This window comes from Carassius carassius, chromosome 9, assembly GCF_963082965.1.
Source record: "Carassius carassius chromosome 9, fCarCar2.1, whole genome shotgun sequence".
In the NCBI taxonomy this organism is placed as follows: domain Eukaryota; kingdom Metazoa; phylum Chordata; class Actinopteri; order Cypriniformes; family Cyprinidae; genus Carassius; species Carassius carassius.
In genome coordinates this window covers 5,372,295-5,390,045 of record NC_081763.1, presented here as the reverse complement: position 1 = coordinate 5,390,045, position 17,751 = coordinate 5,372,295, and the positions used below count along the sequence as shown (strand labels likewise).

At 35.5% G+C, this 17,751-nt stretch overlaps 1 protein-coding gene across 2 annotated transcripts in view; it reads left to right on the top strand.

The window, feature by feature from the left end:
* Positions 1–17,751, top strand: part of LOC132148790 (cytohesin-3) — a 42,926-nt gene that overhangs the window by 18,405 nt on the left and 6,770 nt on the right. For both annotated transcript variants that reach the window (XM_059557504.1, XM_059557503.1), the window contains exons 2-9: positions 5,417–5,499; positions 5,944–6,008; positions 11,792–11,858; positions 12,121–12,239; positions 12,576–12,656; positions 13,100–13,212; positions 13,977–14,125; positions 14,500–14,611. In XM_059557504.1, the coding sequence (XP_059413487.1) occupies positions 5,417–5,499; positions 5,944–6,008; positions 11,792–11,858; positions 12,121–12,239; positions 12,576–12,656; positions 13,100–13,212; positions 13,977–14,125; positions 14,500–14,611 (789 nt within the window). The remainder of the gene's footprint in view (positions 1–5,416; positions 5,500–5,943; positions 6,009–11,791; positions 11,859–12,120; positions 12,240–12,575; positions 12,657–13,099; positions 13,213–13,976; positions 14,126–14,499; positions 14,612–17,751) is intronic.

Here is a 17,751-nt window from a genome sequence, read left to right as displayed (position 1 = left end):
GTATCCATACTCTCACACAGTTGTGATTTTATATCTCACCTACATCACGCAAATCTGAGAAAAATGTCAGAATATCGAGATAAAAATTCATAATGACATTTTTTTTTTTTTGGCAGAAACAGGCTTCCATAGTTGCCAGGATGTCTCTGTCTGGTTGCTAGGGTGTTCTGGGTGGCCACATTAAATATTATATAAAACATAAAAAATATAACTATTATAATAACACTATTTTACTGTAAAATAATTAACCACCCCATGTCATTTGTTTACTATTGTTATTTTATTTATAGCACTTTCCACAATACACACAGTTTCAAAGCAGCTTTACAGAAGATCATGATGTCAATATTAAAATATATTAATATCTAAATGCTTCATAGTTGCATTTAGGAGATTAAAGCTGGGCAATAATGCAGTTCACATTTTGCTACAATACAAGCAATCAAACAGTTGAGATTTGCTATATATGATCTATTGCCAGATGTGAGTACTGAATGTATGCTGAAAAGATGGACATACTTATATATATAAGTATGAGCAATGGATACAGTGATGCTGGCCTTATTAAACTCCACTAATAAATGCAAATTATAATGATGCATTGCTCGTATTGGGCTTTAACTGACGTACATGATGGTATTTAAATTCACACACTTGACACTCCAAGGTCACAATGAAGAAACACATTTTTTGGCACACAAGTTTCCTTTTCCCCTTGTTGGGTTAAAGGTGATGTTTAATGCATTAGAGCCACAGTGATATCAAATTACCCTGTGCTTCCTGTGTGTGCGCTCACTAACACACAGTGGGGGTTTGACACTGAGTGCGAGGCCAACAATCGAAGACATTCGGCTCTTTATTCCAGCATGGGAATTCTCTCAGATGATGTAGGATTTCTGTGCTGTAGACGTAGGTTTGCCTGTGGGGGATCACTCAATAAATGCCGCTTTATGCACGCTGTCAAAGAGAACCCAGAAACCATTGTGTGCAGCCAGCACTTGGTTAGTGTCATCATTTTTGTCTTTATGGAAAACATTCATTGTTTTCCGAGTTCGCCGTAGCCGCAGTCGCCCCTCTTCAGACGTCCCAGGGCATCAGAAAGCTTTGAACTAATGTTCAGTATCTTTCAGAAAGGGTTTTAGCAATTGAGAACTGAATGTGAAGGTGAAAATGGGAGATGAAATTCAAAAGCAGCTTAGTGGAGTGATCCAGATGGGATTTCTCTTCCCAAGCAATGGATTCAGGAAGCTGGCAGGGAGCAGAGGAGCATTACTGTCTGCTCCAGCAGAAATACTGAAGTGACCTACTTCCTCTGGCTGCTGAATGAATCTCAACCATCTTCACGCAGAATCAGAGGAGCCTGATGGTGAACTCCAACACTGCCGGTGTTTGCTTTTACACATTTCTTTGTTTTAATACTGTTTGTCCAATATCGTTGTCATATTCATCCATTTTTATTATTATTATTTTTTATTATTATTTTTGCCCATTGTACACAGGCCTGAATAGCATATAATTTTAGTTGACAATAATGCACAAAATAGTGAACATGAAAGTCAGACATATAAGAGTAGCTTATATTAGCTTCTTGTTCTTGTTTTAGAGACTGTAAGATAATTAAAGTCATAATTGCAGTGCATAACTACATTTAGCACATTACTGAATAATGCAGTATATGATGCTGTCAGTTACACATACTGACTGCTAATTAACTTAGTTCAAGTTTACCTGTGCTTTCATTTCATTGCAAATTAAATATATTTCATATATGTATTGTATGCATTTGAGCATTGTTGGGGGTTAATCAATACAAGAAAACCAGTAACATAATCGGATTACTTTTTCAAGTAACTAGAAAAGTAACGCATTACTTTTGAATTTACAAGAAAATATCTGAGTTACTTTTCCATACAAGTAAAGCCAGTTCCTTTGATTTCCCATTTATTCACTGACACCTTGACATTTGTAGGCTTATTAGTTTCACTTTAGTGTAAAAAAGGGCCTTTGCAGTTGTCAAAAATAGAAGTTTTAGATTTTTTGTTATTAAAAATTAATAAGTAAACCCAGCAGCATTTTAATATCATATTGGCTGTTTATTAGTACTTATTAGGCACATATTAATGCCTTATTCTGCATGACCATATTTTAATGCCTTAATCCAACCTCATACCTAAACTTAACAACTATTTTACTAACTATTAATTAGCAGCAAATTAGTAGTTTATTGAGGCAAAGCTAATGGTTAGTTAATGGTGAGAAGTGGAGCCTGAACTAAAGTGTGATCAAGGTAACTTTCCCTAACACTGCATTTGAGTGAGCTTCTGTTAATGTTTCATTTCCATCTTCAGTATGTTTAATCAAAATTATCATCTTGTCTTTATCACAAAATCTAAATCAGAAAAAAAAAAGAAAAAACAAAAACAATCAGAAAACTTTCTTAACTGAAATCTTCTTAAAGGTGTCATATGATGCTGCTAAAAAAGAACATTATTTGGTGTAATGAAATGTGTTTATGCAGTTTAAGGTTAAAAAAAACATACATATTTTCCACATACTGTACATTATTGTTTCTCCTCTATTGTCTTACCCCCGGCTCATTGGTCTGAAAAGCGAGGTGTTCTCTGATTGGCCAGTTATCCAGTGTGTTGTGATTGGCCGAATACCTCAAGCGTGTGACGGAAATGTTACACCCCTTAACATACTATGATGCCCTGTCCGGCCTGAGCGACGAGACATGAACATAAAACCCATTATAAACATGATATAAACATGATTTCTAGTCGTGTCCTCTTTTGGAAGGCCAAACAAAGTAGTTTTGCTTTCTTAATGAAACAGCGTCACACTGGCCGGCGTCCACTGGGCTTGAGGCGACCACATGTGACGATTTCTGGCTGGACAATCTGGCGATCCACAGTGCAAGGTTAAATTATTTCCTCAGCTACCAGCATGGATCAGCTCCAGTCATGATGAAGCGGATATCGTCCTCTTTTGGAAGGCCAAACAAAGTAGTTTCGCTTTCACAGTGAAACACACAGCGTATATATGACATGGTGGTGTTCTGTCGATTTGTCCTACGCTGTCAGATTTTCCTACCTCCCACTAAAACAGTGGGTAGTACAATTCGACAACAAAAAATGCTACTGTAAAGTTGTTTTATTAACGTATACACCTAACACAACCCTAATCCTACCCTTACAGTACTGCAAATACAGTAATTATGTGTTATATTCGCGGTTGTAGCTAGAAGGAATACAGCTACAGGAAACCAACAAAAAAGATTATTTTCTTCCAGTTAGATTGCGTTTTTATTAAAGTCTTCACCTACCCCAACCCTAAACCTACACTTACAGTAATGCAGATACATTAAATATCGTTGTTTAGCATGAGAAAAAAGACGCGATATTGATGTGCACATGCGCAGTAATCCCGGGTAGGAAAATCTGACGGGTAGGATAAAACGTCAGGACACCGGCAGTGATGACAACAATACTACAATGAGAATAAAAAGGAACGCCTTCTTTCTTTGGGTGAACATCTGGGAGGCATTATGCAAAATGTCACACATAGATGTGTGGGCATGTTTAAATGAGCCGTTTTAGGGGGATGTGGACGAGTCTTAACTTTTATAAAGAATATCTCTTTTGATTTGAGACTTTAGTCTTTGCAACTTCACAGATCTTCGTTATGCACCAAGAGCTTGTAACACTCCAAAGAGAAAGTAAAAACTGAAATCGCATCATATGACCCCTTTAAAACACAGTGTATATTCATCAGAAATGTTGTTGACTAGAATAACAATGAACTCAGCTCCATCTGAAAGGGCTGTTTACTTGTTTATTGTGGTTTATTTATAGTATCCAATTCCCTGGGAAACATTGGAAAGGGAAGCACGGTCTGCCTGATGCTAATTACAGAGACATCCGGAAGTCATCACAGACATGCACAATGAAAACATGATGCTTATTTGACCAGATGCACGGTATTCAAGTTTAAGGTTCATGGCTCCTGTTATTTCTTACTCTCAGTTTTGACGGCACACACTTAGACCATTCATGGACTACCTGATGCCTTTTGAACACTTAAATGACAAGATGTTGCTGAAATTGGTGCGACCACCAATTTGTTTGGCTAGTACTATACAAATTCGACTACTTCCAAATCACTAAATTACTTAATAGTTCTTTTAACAATACAGATTGTGTCAAAGCACTATTAAACAGTATTAATAGGAAAATAGTGTGTCAATAATGCAAAACGACAATAATATTTCAGTTAAAGCCAGTACATCGTGTGTTATGGGAAGTGTTCCTGGTTCTGGTTTCCCTAATTAATGGATAAAATATATTTGAATATTAGAAATGTTTTATTGTGCTATGTGTAAGCCAGTCTAGATTTAAACTGACAGAGTGTATCTGCCTCCTGAACAATGTTAAGTAGGTTTCAGTAGGAGTCGAACCACTGTTTTTTTTTTTTCAGAATTTAGCAGTAAGAAATTACTTATCATCCATTTTTTTTAAATCGACTATGCATTCTGCTAGTTTTTCAAATTGGTATGTTTCTCTGAGCCACGAATAAATATAGAGCTGAGTATCATCAGCATAACAGTGAAAGCTAACACCGTGTTTCCTGATGATATCTCCCAAGGGTAACATATAAAGCGTGAAGAGTAACAGCCTTGTACTTTTCACGCTTTACATGTTACCGTGTCCACCGTGATTCTGTAGTGCAAATCTAAAGGACAGGAACGTCAGGGAAGCGACATGAAAATGCCAACATGCTGGTTGTAGTCCATCCTTATTGCATTTATATTGTGTTTCTCCCATTCATAAGTAATGTGAGTGCACCATCTTTGTTTATCTAAAGCCTCTTAAAGAATGCAGAAGCTGTTAGCTGAATTTGACTTCCTTACCTAATGAAGCTTAGAACAGAGATGGGGCAACTCTGGCTCTCAAAATGTACTTTTCTGCTGATTTTAGCTCCAAACTCGATCAAACTCTCTCGCCTGTAACTTTCCAGTAATCCTGCAATCCTTGATTAGCTCATCCAGGTGTGTTTGATTAGGTTTGGAGCTGAAATCTGCAGGAAAGTGGATCTCGAAGGAGCCTGCTGTTGACTGTGGCTCCCCACACTTTTCAGATTGTTCATGCAACCTTGGCTCTTTTTTTTATGCCAGTACTCATCAGAAGTCTGAGAAGAATATTTATGAAGGATCTCTCATTTTATAGCTAAGAAATCATTCAATTATTCATACAGAGTCTGGAGATAGTTTAACTGGAGTTTGAATGCTGAGGGAAACATCTGACCCACGTTATTGCTGATTTGAATATTTTATGCTCTGCTGGTGTTCAACGTTAAGACGACCAGTGCTCATATAAACACACGTTTACAGCTGTCCTACCCTTGTGTTTTGTTACAGTCCCTGAAGATCTGTCCTTAGAGGAGAAAGATGAGCTCTACAACATACGGCGCAGGAAAAAAGAACTGCTTGATGATATTGAGGTGAGAATATAGCTGAAAAGAAAGAAAATTAGTTAATAGAATTAATAAAATATAATGGATTTATTAAAAAATAATAAAACTTTTATTTAAACATTTAAAAAATAATTTTAATTTGTATTTTTTTAAAGAAAATCTATTATTATTAATCTATTATTAATATATAAGTGCGCAGGTATTGCAATAATGCACAAAACATCTATTTATCCTCATCGAATGCAGCATAAAAAAGTTTGTTTGGTCTTCTTTTATCAAATAGCTTTAGAACATTTTAATATGCAGTTGACAGGCAGTTTCATCCAAAGTTACTTACACTGTATGGAAGTTCCACATTTTTGGGTGAGAAGCAAACCCATTATCTTGTTGGTGTAAGCAGAAGGGTGCACTATTTGGGTTATAGGAGTATCGTATAGAGTTTTCTGTTTGATGTGAGCCTCTGTTTTACAGCGGCTGAAGTTTGAGATCGCTGAAGTGATGACAGAAATCGAGCAGCTCACGTGTGTGGGCGAGAGGTGAGTTATGAGAGATTGAAATGTTTCCTTTTCATTACAGGCCAACTGAAGCTCGTTTAGATTTGCACCTGCCTCTCTTTTGTCTGAGTGTCCGCGCTGGTCTGTGCTCCTCTGAACACTCATTCAGCTCTCTATTCACAATGTGTCGTCTGGTTGATCATCACTGCTCACACACCGGAGGAGAGGACATGTGCTTATGTCCTTTAATGTGCTTACAGTAAAATGGATAGGCTCAGTGTGAGGAAATGGTTGTTGAATATCCAGCATTTATTAACTCAAAGTGTTTAGAGTTTAGTTTTTAGTTTTTATGTCATAAGGAATCAGGTTTTTTGTATTGAACTAAAAACACACCCCTGTTTATGGCGTTATTAAGTGTTCAGAAAAAGAAAATATATGTTACATGCTGTTAGGTATGTGGATTTATGGATTTACGAAACTTCTATTTTCTTTTGTTTTAAAAATTATGAATATTTCGTATTGCCAAAAATACGAAGAATTATTCTTCTTAATAATGTTTTTTTCCTAAATATTGTTTCTAATAAAAAACATGTTCACTTTAAAGAAAGACTTAGTCTTTGAGTTGCTCTTGCGAGACTAGAGGCAAGAAATGTGTGATATAAACTCGCAATTTGGACTTTTTTTCTCGGAACTATGTGATATAAACTCGCAATTCAGACTTTTTTCTCGGAACTATGCGATATAAACTCGCAATTCAGACTTTTTTCTCTGAACTACTGTATGTGATATAAACTCGCAATTCAGACTTTTTTCTCGGAACTATGTGATATAAACTCGCAATTCAGACTTTTTTTCGGAACTATGTGATATAAACTCGCAATTCAGAAATTTTTCTTGGATCTATGTGATATAAACTCACAATTCAGACTTTTTTCTCAGAACTTTGCAATATAAACTCGCAATTCAAACTTTTTTCTCGGAATTATGCAATATAAACTCACAATTCAGACATTTTATTCGGAACTATGCGATATAAACTCGCAATTCAGTCTTTTTTCTCGGAATTATGCGATACAAACTCGCAATTCAGACTTTTTTCTCTGAACTATGTGATATAAACCCGCAATTCAGAATTTTTTCTTGGAACTTTGTGATATAAACTCGCAATTCTGACTTTTTTCTCTGAACTATGTGATATAAACTTGCAATTCAGACATTTTATTTGGAACTATGCAATATAAACTCGCAATTCAGTCTTTTTTCTCGGAACTATGCGATACAAATTCGCAATTCAGACTTTTTTCTCTGAACTATGTGATATAAACTCGCAATTCAGAATTTTTTCTCGGAACTATGCGATACAAACTCGCAATTCAGACTTTTTTCTCTGAACTATGTGATATAAACTCGCAATTCAGAATTTTTTCTTGGAACTATGTGATATAAACTCGCAATTCTGACTTTTTTCTCGTAACTATGCGATATAAACTTGCAATTCTGACTTTTTTCTCTGAACTATGTAATATAAACTCGCAATTCAGTCTTTTTTCTCGGAACTATGTGATATAAACTCGCAATTCAGACTTTTTTCTCATAACTATGTGATATAAACTCGCAATTCAGACTTTTTTCTCATAACTACAGTATGTGATATAAACTCGCAATTCTGACTTTTTTCTCGGTTCTGTGCGATATAAACTCACAATTCAGACTTTTTTCTCGGAACTATGTGATATAAACTCACAATTCAGTCTTTTTTCTCAGAACTATGCGATACAAACTCGCAATTCAGACTTTTTTCTCTGATCTATGTGATATAAACTCGCAATTCTGACGTTTTTCTTAGAACTATGTGATATAAACTTGCAATTCTGACTTTTTTCTTGGAACTACTGTATGTGATATAAACTCGCAATTCTGACTTTTTTCTCAGAACTATGTGATATAAACTCGCAATTCAGACTTTTTTCTCGGAACTATGTGATATAAACTCGCAATTCAGACATTTTATTCGGAACTATGTGATATAAACTTGCAATTCAGACATTTTTCTCGGAACACTCGTAATTCAGACTTTTTTCTCAGAACTATGTGATATAAACTCACAATTCAGACTTTTTTCTCGGAACTATGCAATATAAACTCGCAATTCAGACTTTTTTCTCTGAACTATGTGATATAAACTCACAATTCTGACTTTTTTCTCAGAACTATGTGATATAAACTTGCAATTCTGACTTTTTTCTCGGAACTATGTGATATAAACTCGCAATTCAGACATTTTTTTCAGAACTATGTGATATAAACTCGCAATTCAGACATTTTTTTCAGAACTATGTGATATAAACTTGCAATTCAGACATTTTTCTTGGAACACTCGTAATTCAGAATTTTTTCTCAGAACTATGTGATATAAACTCACAATTCAGACTTTTTTCTCTGAACTATGTGATATAAACTCACAATTCAGACTTTTTTCTCAGAACTTTGCAATATAAACTCGCAATTCAAACTTTTTTCTCGGAATTATGCAATATAAACTCACAATTCAGACATTTTATTCGGAACTATGCGATATAAACTCGCAATTCAGTCTTTTTTCTCGGAACTATGCGATACAAACTCGCAATTCAGACTTTTTTCTCTGAACTATGTGATATAAACTCGCAATTCAGAATTTTTTCTTGGAACTATGAGATATAAACTCGCAATTCTGACTTTTTTCTTTGAACTATGCAATATAAACTCGCAATTCAGACTTTTTTCTTGGAACTATGTGATATAAACTCGCAATTCAGACTTTTTTCTTGGAACTATGTGATATAAACTCACAATTCACACATTTTTCTCGGAACTATGCGATATAAACTCCCAATTCAGTCTTTTTTCTCGGAACTATGCAATACAAACTCGCAAATCAGACTTTTTCTCTGCACTATGTGATATAAACTCGCAATTCAGACTTTTTTCTCTGAACTATGTGATATAAACTCGCAATTCAGTCTTTTTCCTCGGAACTATGTGATATAAACTCGCAATTCTGACTTTTTTCTCGGATCTATGCGATTATAAACTCACAATTCAGACATTTTTCACGGAACTATGCGATACAATCTCGCAATTCAGGCTTTTTTCTCTGAACTATGTGATATAAACTCGCAATTCTGACTTTTTTCTCGAACTATGTGATATAAACTCGCAATTCTGACTTTTTTTCTGGGAATGGTGATGTTAACTTGCAATTCTGACTTTTTTCCTCTGAATTTTGTGATATAAACTCAAAAAAGTCAGAATTGCGAGTTATAAAGTCAGAATTGCATGATATAAACTCGCAATTGAGACTTTTTTCTCGGAACTATGTGATATAAACTCTCAACTCAGACTTTTTTCTCTGAACTATGTGATATAAACTCACAATTCAGACTTTTTTCTCGGAACTATGCGATATAAACTCGCAATTCTGACTTTTTTCTCAGAACTATGTGATATAAACTCGCAATTCTGACTTTTTACTCGGAACTATGTGATATAAACTCGCAATTCAGACATTTTTCTCAGAACTATGTGATATATACTTGCAATTCAGACATTTTTCTTGGAACACTCGTAATTCAGACTTTTTTCTCAGAACCATGTGATATAAACTCGCAATTCTGACTTTTTTCTCAGAACTATGTGATATAAACTCGCAATTCTGACTTTTTACTCAGAACTATGTGATATAAACTCGCAATTCTGACTTTTTTCTCAGAACTATGTGATATAAACTCGCAATTCAGACTTTTTTCTCAGAACTATGTGATATAAACTCACAATTCAGACTTTTTTCTCTGAACTATGTGATATAAACTCACAATTCAGACTTTTTTTCTAAATTATGTGATATAAACTCGCAATTCAGACTATTTTCTCGGAACTATGTGATATAAACTCACAATTCAGACATTTTTCTCTGAACTATGCGATATAAACAACCAATTCAGTCTTTTTTCTCGGAACTATGCGATACAAACTCGCAAATCAGACTCTTTTCTCTGAACTATGTGATATAAACTCGCAATTCAGACTTTTATCTCTGAACTATGTTATATAAACTCGCAATTCAGTCTTTTTTCTCGGAACTATGTGATATAAACTCGCAATTCAGACTTTTTTCTCGTAACTATGCAATATAAACTCGCAATTCTGACTTTTTTCTCGGATCTATGCGATACAAACTCGCAATTCAGACATTTTTCATGGAACTATGTGATATAAACTCGCAATTCAGACTTTTTTCTCTGAACTATGTGATATAAACTCGCAATTCAGTCTTTTTTCTCTGAACTATGTGATATAAACTCGCAATTCAGTCTTTTTTCTCGGAACTATGTGATATAATCTCGCAATTCAGACTTTTTTCTCGTAACTATGCGATATAAACTCGCAATTCTGACTTTTTTCTCGGATCTATGCGATACAAACTCACAATTCAGACATTTTTCACGGAACTATGTGATATAAACTCGCAATTCAGACTTTTTTCTCTGAACTATGTGATATAAACTCGCAATTCAGTCTTTTTTCTCTGATCTATGTGATACAAACTCGCAATTCAGACATTTTTCACAGAACTATCTGATATAAACTCGCAATTCAGACATTTTTCACAGAACTATCTGATATAAACTCGCAATTCAGACTTTTTTCTCTGAACTATGTGATATAAACTTGCAATTCAGTCTTTTTTCTCTGATCTATGCGATACAAACTCGCAATTCAGACATTTTTCACGGAACTATGTGATATAAACTCGCAATTCAGACTTTTTTCTCTGAACTATGTGATAGAAACTCGCAATTCTGACTTTTTTCTCGAACTATGTGATATAAACTCGCAATTCTGACTTTTTTTCTGGGAATGGTGATGTTAACTCGCAATTCTGACTTTTTTCCTCTGAATTTTGTGATATAAACTCAAAAAAGTCAGAATTGCGACTTATAAAGTCAGAATTGCATGATATAAACCCACAATTGAAATGAGACGTGATATTGCTAGAAACAAACCTTAGCCGTTAATATCAAATTTATTCATTTAGCTGAAGCTTTTATCCAAAGCGACTTACAATTGCTATATATGTCAGAGGTCGCACGCCTCTGGAGCAACTAGGGGTTAAGTGTCTTGCTCAGAGACACATTGGTGTCTCAAATGTTGCATCCTTCCCAAAGAGTTCATATCTCCCAATTTTGACTTTATAACTCGCAATTGCGAGAAAAAAAGTCAGAATTGCGAGTTTATATCTCGCAATTTGCTTGTTATAAAATCAGAATTGCAAGATATGTACTCTTTGTGTTGAAACTATATTTGACCCTACTGAAAACCCACAAGACCTGAGTAGGCCCATAGGATTATATTCACATTTTCCACACCAGTTTTTTAGGAAAATCTGCGGAATGCAATAAGCATGCAGAACTGTGCTAAACAGAGCTAGGATTACTAATAGTTAACATTTAGAAATACCCAAGTGTTCAATAAACAAAGATTTAAGAGTGAAGGGTATGGATTTTTTTTTCTTTTGATTGATGGCCATTATGTGAGAAACATGAGAAACATGACAAAATAGTTCAGATGAATTATAAGTGGACCTGGGAAATTAAAATAAGAGAAATATATATCAAGATAAGGCTCATAAATCAACACCTTGAGAGCATAAGCAGGACTGTTTAAAACTTTTAAAAGTGTTTAGCCACCTTTGTATTTGCAGGCAAATCATACAAGATGTTTTTTAATCCGCCTTTATTCTTATTAGGGGATATTTGTTAAGACATATTTACTTCTATTTGCAGCAAAACAACACAGAGAAACAAACAAATTGCAATGGGAAGAAAGAAATTCAACATGGACCCCAAAAAAGTAAGTTTCATTTTTATTACCTATTCTGTGATAACCCAAACTGTCTTCACAGACCCTAAATTCTCATTAGTTTCTTAGTATTTGAATGTTTTTTTAAAAGCCTTTAATTTTTTTTTTTTTTTTTGTAGTATTTGTACCGAGTGATCAACATTGTGACATTTTCCCTGACATACTGGCAACACATTTGGATATTTTCCACATAATTTCCCTGACATTTATATGGCTGATCATAAAATTATTTTCTTAATAAAATTCCTTGTAGGGGATCCAGTTTCTGCTGGAGAACGACCTCCTGCAACAGACCCCTGAAGACATCGCTCAGTTCCTCTATAAAGGCGAAGGCTTGAACAAAACTGTTATCGGGGATTACTTGGGGGAACGGTAACCCTTTACTTCAATCCTGTAGTTTTTGCCTTTGAATGTCCTGATTCAGATATGTGCCGGATTCATCCCAAAAATCCTGTGAAAATTGATTTTCTGGGTTTAGTGAGCAAATCAGCAGCAGTGAAACGCAACGTGGGCCTCTGAAGGAAATGGACCACCTCTCCAATGTGATTTCATGAAGCATAGCTATAGACACAAGCATACCAAACAGCCTTCAAATGCTGCCGGACATCTCAAAAGATCTTAAAACTCGACTTTTTTAAAGACAAGCAATCGATCTTTCTTTGCAGAAAGTAACTGTTTCTTCTGTGTGTGGTGGTTGTGTTCTCGTAGGGATGATTTCAACATCAAAGTGCTCCAGGCTTTCGTAGAGCTCCATGAATTTTCCGACCTCAACCTCGTTCAGGCGCTGAGGTGGGAGAAGCTTCTCGTTCTTCCCCAAACACTGCATCATTTCTAGACACAGTCAAATATAGAAGACGTTTTGCTTAGACTTATTGCATTAATATCATTTATCAGTGTCTGATTAATATTTCACCCCAAAATCAGAAGATCAGACAAATATAGATAAATCAGATAAATATATATATATATATTTATTTATTTATTTTATTTTCATGACAAGTCAAATTAATCTCTTATGCAATGCCAAGATACTAATTACTGTAATATAAAAGGAACTGTAAATAAATTAAATTGTAAAGTATTTATACATAATGGATAATTTATGGTACTGCCAAAAAAATTAAAAATAAAAATAATAATAAGATAAAAATGTTATTTAGAGTAAATGTGACCTGTACTTATCGAGATTCACTCATGAATAATTTAATGATGGGTTTGCTGTCCCCACACAGGCAGTTTCTCTGGAGTTTCAGGCTTCCTGGTGAGGCCCAGAAGATCGACAGAATGATGGAGGCGTTTGCGTCCCGGTACTGCCAGTGCAACCCCGGCGTCTTTCAGTCCACAGGTCAGACATGTGCAGACCGGCCAGCATCCACACTAATACAAACCTTGCTTTCATTGAGAGAAGTTAGTCAGAAAACTATTTTGTTGCATGCCTGCTATGGCGGGAATTAGCATCAAGGTTTCACTTTTAGATCAGTCATAGTTTGCTGGAGCAACATTTCAAAGAAAAATCTTCCTAAATCGTGCTAATTACCTAAATAATAATAAGCACATCTGGTTTAATGGCACCATCATTTTGGTGTGCATAACGCCATATTATTAAATATGACATTTAAGTTAACATGTTTTTCTTTGTTTATCTTATAAACAAGTTATCTGATCACAGCGGATAATTTAGAATTTTTTTTTATCATTTTATGATAATTGTATATTAATCGTGTTCCTGTGGCTCAAGCGGTAGAGCATTGCATTAGCAACACAAGGTTGTGGGTTCGATTCCCAGGGAACACAACATGTTAGGTAAGACAAATCAGCCTAAATAAATAAAAAACAGCATTCAGAGATGATAATTATAATAACCATTAGAATATCAGAATGATTTCTGAAGGCTCATGTGACACTGTAGACTGGGGTAATGATGCTGAAAATTCACAGGAATAAATTACATTACAAAGAAAACGGTTTGTAATAATATTACTGTTTTTATTGTACTTTTGATCAAACAAATGTAGCATTGGAGAGTATAAGATATAAGTCTTAAAGATTCCAAACCTGTGCAATGACTTTTGTGGTATGTGTAGTTATGTATCTGTTTTGTCTTCACAGACACATGTTATGTCCTGTCCTTTTCCATCATCATGTTAAACACCAGTCTTCACAATCCCAACGTCCGGGACAAACCCGCAGTGGAGCGTTTCATCTCCATGAACCGAGGCATTAATGAAGGAGGAGACCTGCCAGAAGATCTGCTCCGGGTAACAGCTCCACACTGGATCTCTGTTTGCCTGTGCTGAAATTATAGGCTATAATGAATTCTATAAGAATCTCTTCTTTCTACTGGAAAAGCCTAGTTTGCTGGCCAGAACTGTGTTTTAAACATTGGTAACCAGCTCAGTCGAGTCCCATCCATCTTAGCTAAAACGCTCTACTAATACTAACTGTGAGAACTTTATTTACTCATCTCGTTCTTCTTCCAGTCTCATTCGGTCCACTTTCCATATGACTGACTTGAAACCTCTGAAACGATCATTTGTCATACAGCAGCTGTTTGAAATATTTCACCGATGCAGGCATGTGAATGTGCTCTTCCGCGTGCATTAAGAGCACTAATGTCCCTTCTCTCTTGCAGAACCTGTACGAGAGCATCAAGAGCGAGCCCTTCAAAATCCCTGAAGATGATGGCAACGACCTGACACACACGTTCTTCAACCCGGACCGAGAGGGCTGGCTGCTGAAGTTAGGTCAGAACCAGACTCTTACAGTCACTTCGCCTGAGATTTTCTACCGAGATGTTGTTTTACACCGCGGTTTGTTTGGAGCCTGGAGGTGGTGTCAGGGAAAGCTGTGAACACAGTGCTGCTCATTAACATCCTAATGGGTTTTTCACATCACTGTGAGGGATTCCTTCAGCAGATGTATGCAGTTTCACAGGGACAGAGCACCTGACAGAGTGAATAGATGTAGTGCCACTAATGAACAGTGTGCTGTTCAGCAGGGAAACGTACTGTAAGGAGACAAGAATAAGGTGAAAGCAGAATGCAGTGGTTTTTTTGCTGTTACTATTGAGTTTGCTCTTTAATCTGATTGAAGAACGTTACACAACTTTTCTTTTCTTTTTTCAGTCCGCCTGTTTATAGGTGGCACAATGAGTGTTTCTAAGGGGGAAAATAGTTACTCTATTTTGTATTTTTGGCAGTTTACTATTAACAAATCTTTAAAAGATCTGAAAGGATTTTTGAGCATTGATAAATATTGTTCGAGTGTGATTTTGCACTTAGAAAGTAAACTGGGCCACACTTTAGTTTAGGGACTCACTATTAACTTACTATTGACTGAGACTTTTACCTCAATAAACTCCTAATTTGCTGCTTATTATTAGTTAGTAAGGTAGTATAAGTCATTAATATGCACTTCATAAGTACTAATAAACAGCCAATATGCTAGTAATATGTTAATATGTTGCAATATGCAACTAGTTAATAGTGAGAATTGGTCCTTAAAATAAAGTGTTACCATAAACTTCTGTGTTAAGCTATGTTTCTGAGTGAAATAGTGTACTTTGGACAGGCAGTAAGTGTATACAAGCTATTTCTTTGTGGCATTTTCTGTACAAAACCTCGCAGAGACTGCTAATGACTGTATCATTATTTAAAAAACACTTCAGATTAACCCACGTTTAAATGGCATTTAAAAACAAATCTATGATTGGTGACTTGACTTGTCGTTTAGATGTTTTATTCATTTTACTGTCTTATAGTGTACAGCTATTGAATAAGCTCCAATGTGGACCAGACTTCATGCCGATAGTTCAATGTCTGAGGCTGATTATACACGGGGCAACTGTTTTGAGCAATGTTTCTTGAGCACTTCCCCATTGAAAATGGATAACAAGTATCTGGATACTTTAGGGGCTGTTTACATGACTTGTTTTCAGCCACAAATGGGAAACTTTTTATGCGTTTTGTCTGTTCGTTTTGGTGACTGAAAACACAGGTTTTTGAAAACGGCACCGTTATCATTTCCATATAAACACCCAAAATGGGACGTAGTGGCAGACGTAGTGTTAGATATATAGACATGTGCAGTACGTGCCGATTTTAAAGGCAAGCACGAACAAACATACACAACAATGGCGGAGTACATGGTAGTTTTGTAGTCCCTAAGAGTTTGCTAACGCTTCTTCAGCAAAGTGAGGATTTACTTCACCAATATTGCAACCAACAGCGGAGACGCAACATATACAACATCTAATCATCACTTCCCTACAGGTACTGTTTACTAACAAGGCGACAGCGCCAACTATTGACCTGGCGTATGTAATACAGTGTTTTTGGCCCTTTTTAGCAGATATGTGTAAGCGTGAATCGTTTTTAAAATGTTGTCGTGTATATATGAAACTTTTTAAAAACACAAGGAAAAAACGTTTCCATTTTTGACAACACCGCTGTAGGCAAACATAGCTTTAGCACATTGACGGCAACATTGCCCAAAGTTGCACTGTGTATCATCAGCTTGACTATACAAAATTAGTTTTATTAGAGGGATCCACAAATGAATCCATGTTTTGTAGTTGCTGTGTTTCATTTGTATGTGTCTCTTTTACTTGTTTGTCAAGCATCAAATGACAGTAGTTTTTGTGTTTCTGATGTCCCGTCTCTCATCTCCTAACATTATGTGTGTCACTTCTGTCCTAAATGTGTATTTGTATGTTGTTGTGCTGCTTTGTTTGTCATGTATTGATGTTGAACATTCCTTCTTGTTTTCCTTACACACTTTGCCCTTTGACCTTTGCCCTCATTTTCTGTCCTCTGACTGACCGTCTCTACAGGAGGTACGTAACCAGGACAGATCTAACCCATCATGCCTCTTTTCATCTCCTGTAACCTTCATTTGATCCTTTCCTGACTGCCATTCAAGGCCTTTCTACTTCCTGTCTGTAAGGATATGTATATTGTTAAGATTCTCTTCCCAGACTGGCTGCTGCTGGGGTCAGAGGTCAGTTTAGTGCACATGGTCTGATTTAGCGTCACACCTCAGCTGTACTGTTTGGCTCAGGACACACAAATTCCTTGTTTACTATGTAATGTCCCAGGAGTCCTAAATACATTGTATGGTACACATGACACCAACATAATCCTTATGTGTCCCCAACATACGAGGAGCTTTTTCCACTCAAATAATTATGGTTTTCCTTACTAAAAATATCCCGGTTGGATTTGTGGGAATGTACACTGAAAATGATTGTACTCGACTGAGGAAATGTAACGAAAAAATTAGATAAAAAAACAAACATATATTTACTTGAGAACAGTTGATATGAATGCATTTGCTTGAGACACGCTTGTTTTTTGTTTTTTTTACGTATCATTATGTATTTGTTTGTTTGATTTAATTAAAAAAACTACTGAACTACTTCCAAAAATCATTTTCCCACCTTAGATCCAGAGTATTTGGAAAATAATCACCAAAACATTATTGCTCAAATCTGTAAAAACTGATTAACAATAAACAATAAATTTATAGGTTAACTTTATTGAAGTATTCTGTATAACTCAATAATGTTAAGAAATAATCAAATAATGTGACCATAAGTTCGGTATCTATATACATTTTCTGTTAATAATATCAGCAGTAATGATTTCTGTTATCACAGGGAAGTTGTCACAAAGTCTTTTAAACTATAAGGTTTTGACGAGATTCTTCATAAATTTATATCAGCTCAGAGCAAGTTGCATGTACCAGTTAAATGTTATGAATTCATAAAGACATTTTTATCCAAAATGACTTCCAGATGAGGAACATCACAAACAATTTGTCATGGAGCAAACTAGAACTTTTTTCTTTTTTTTGATATTTCGTGATTTCATAACATTTGAAATCT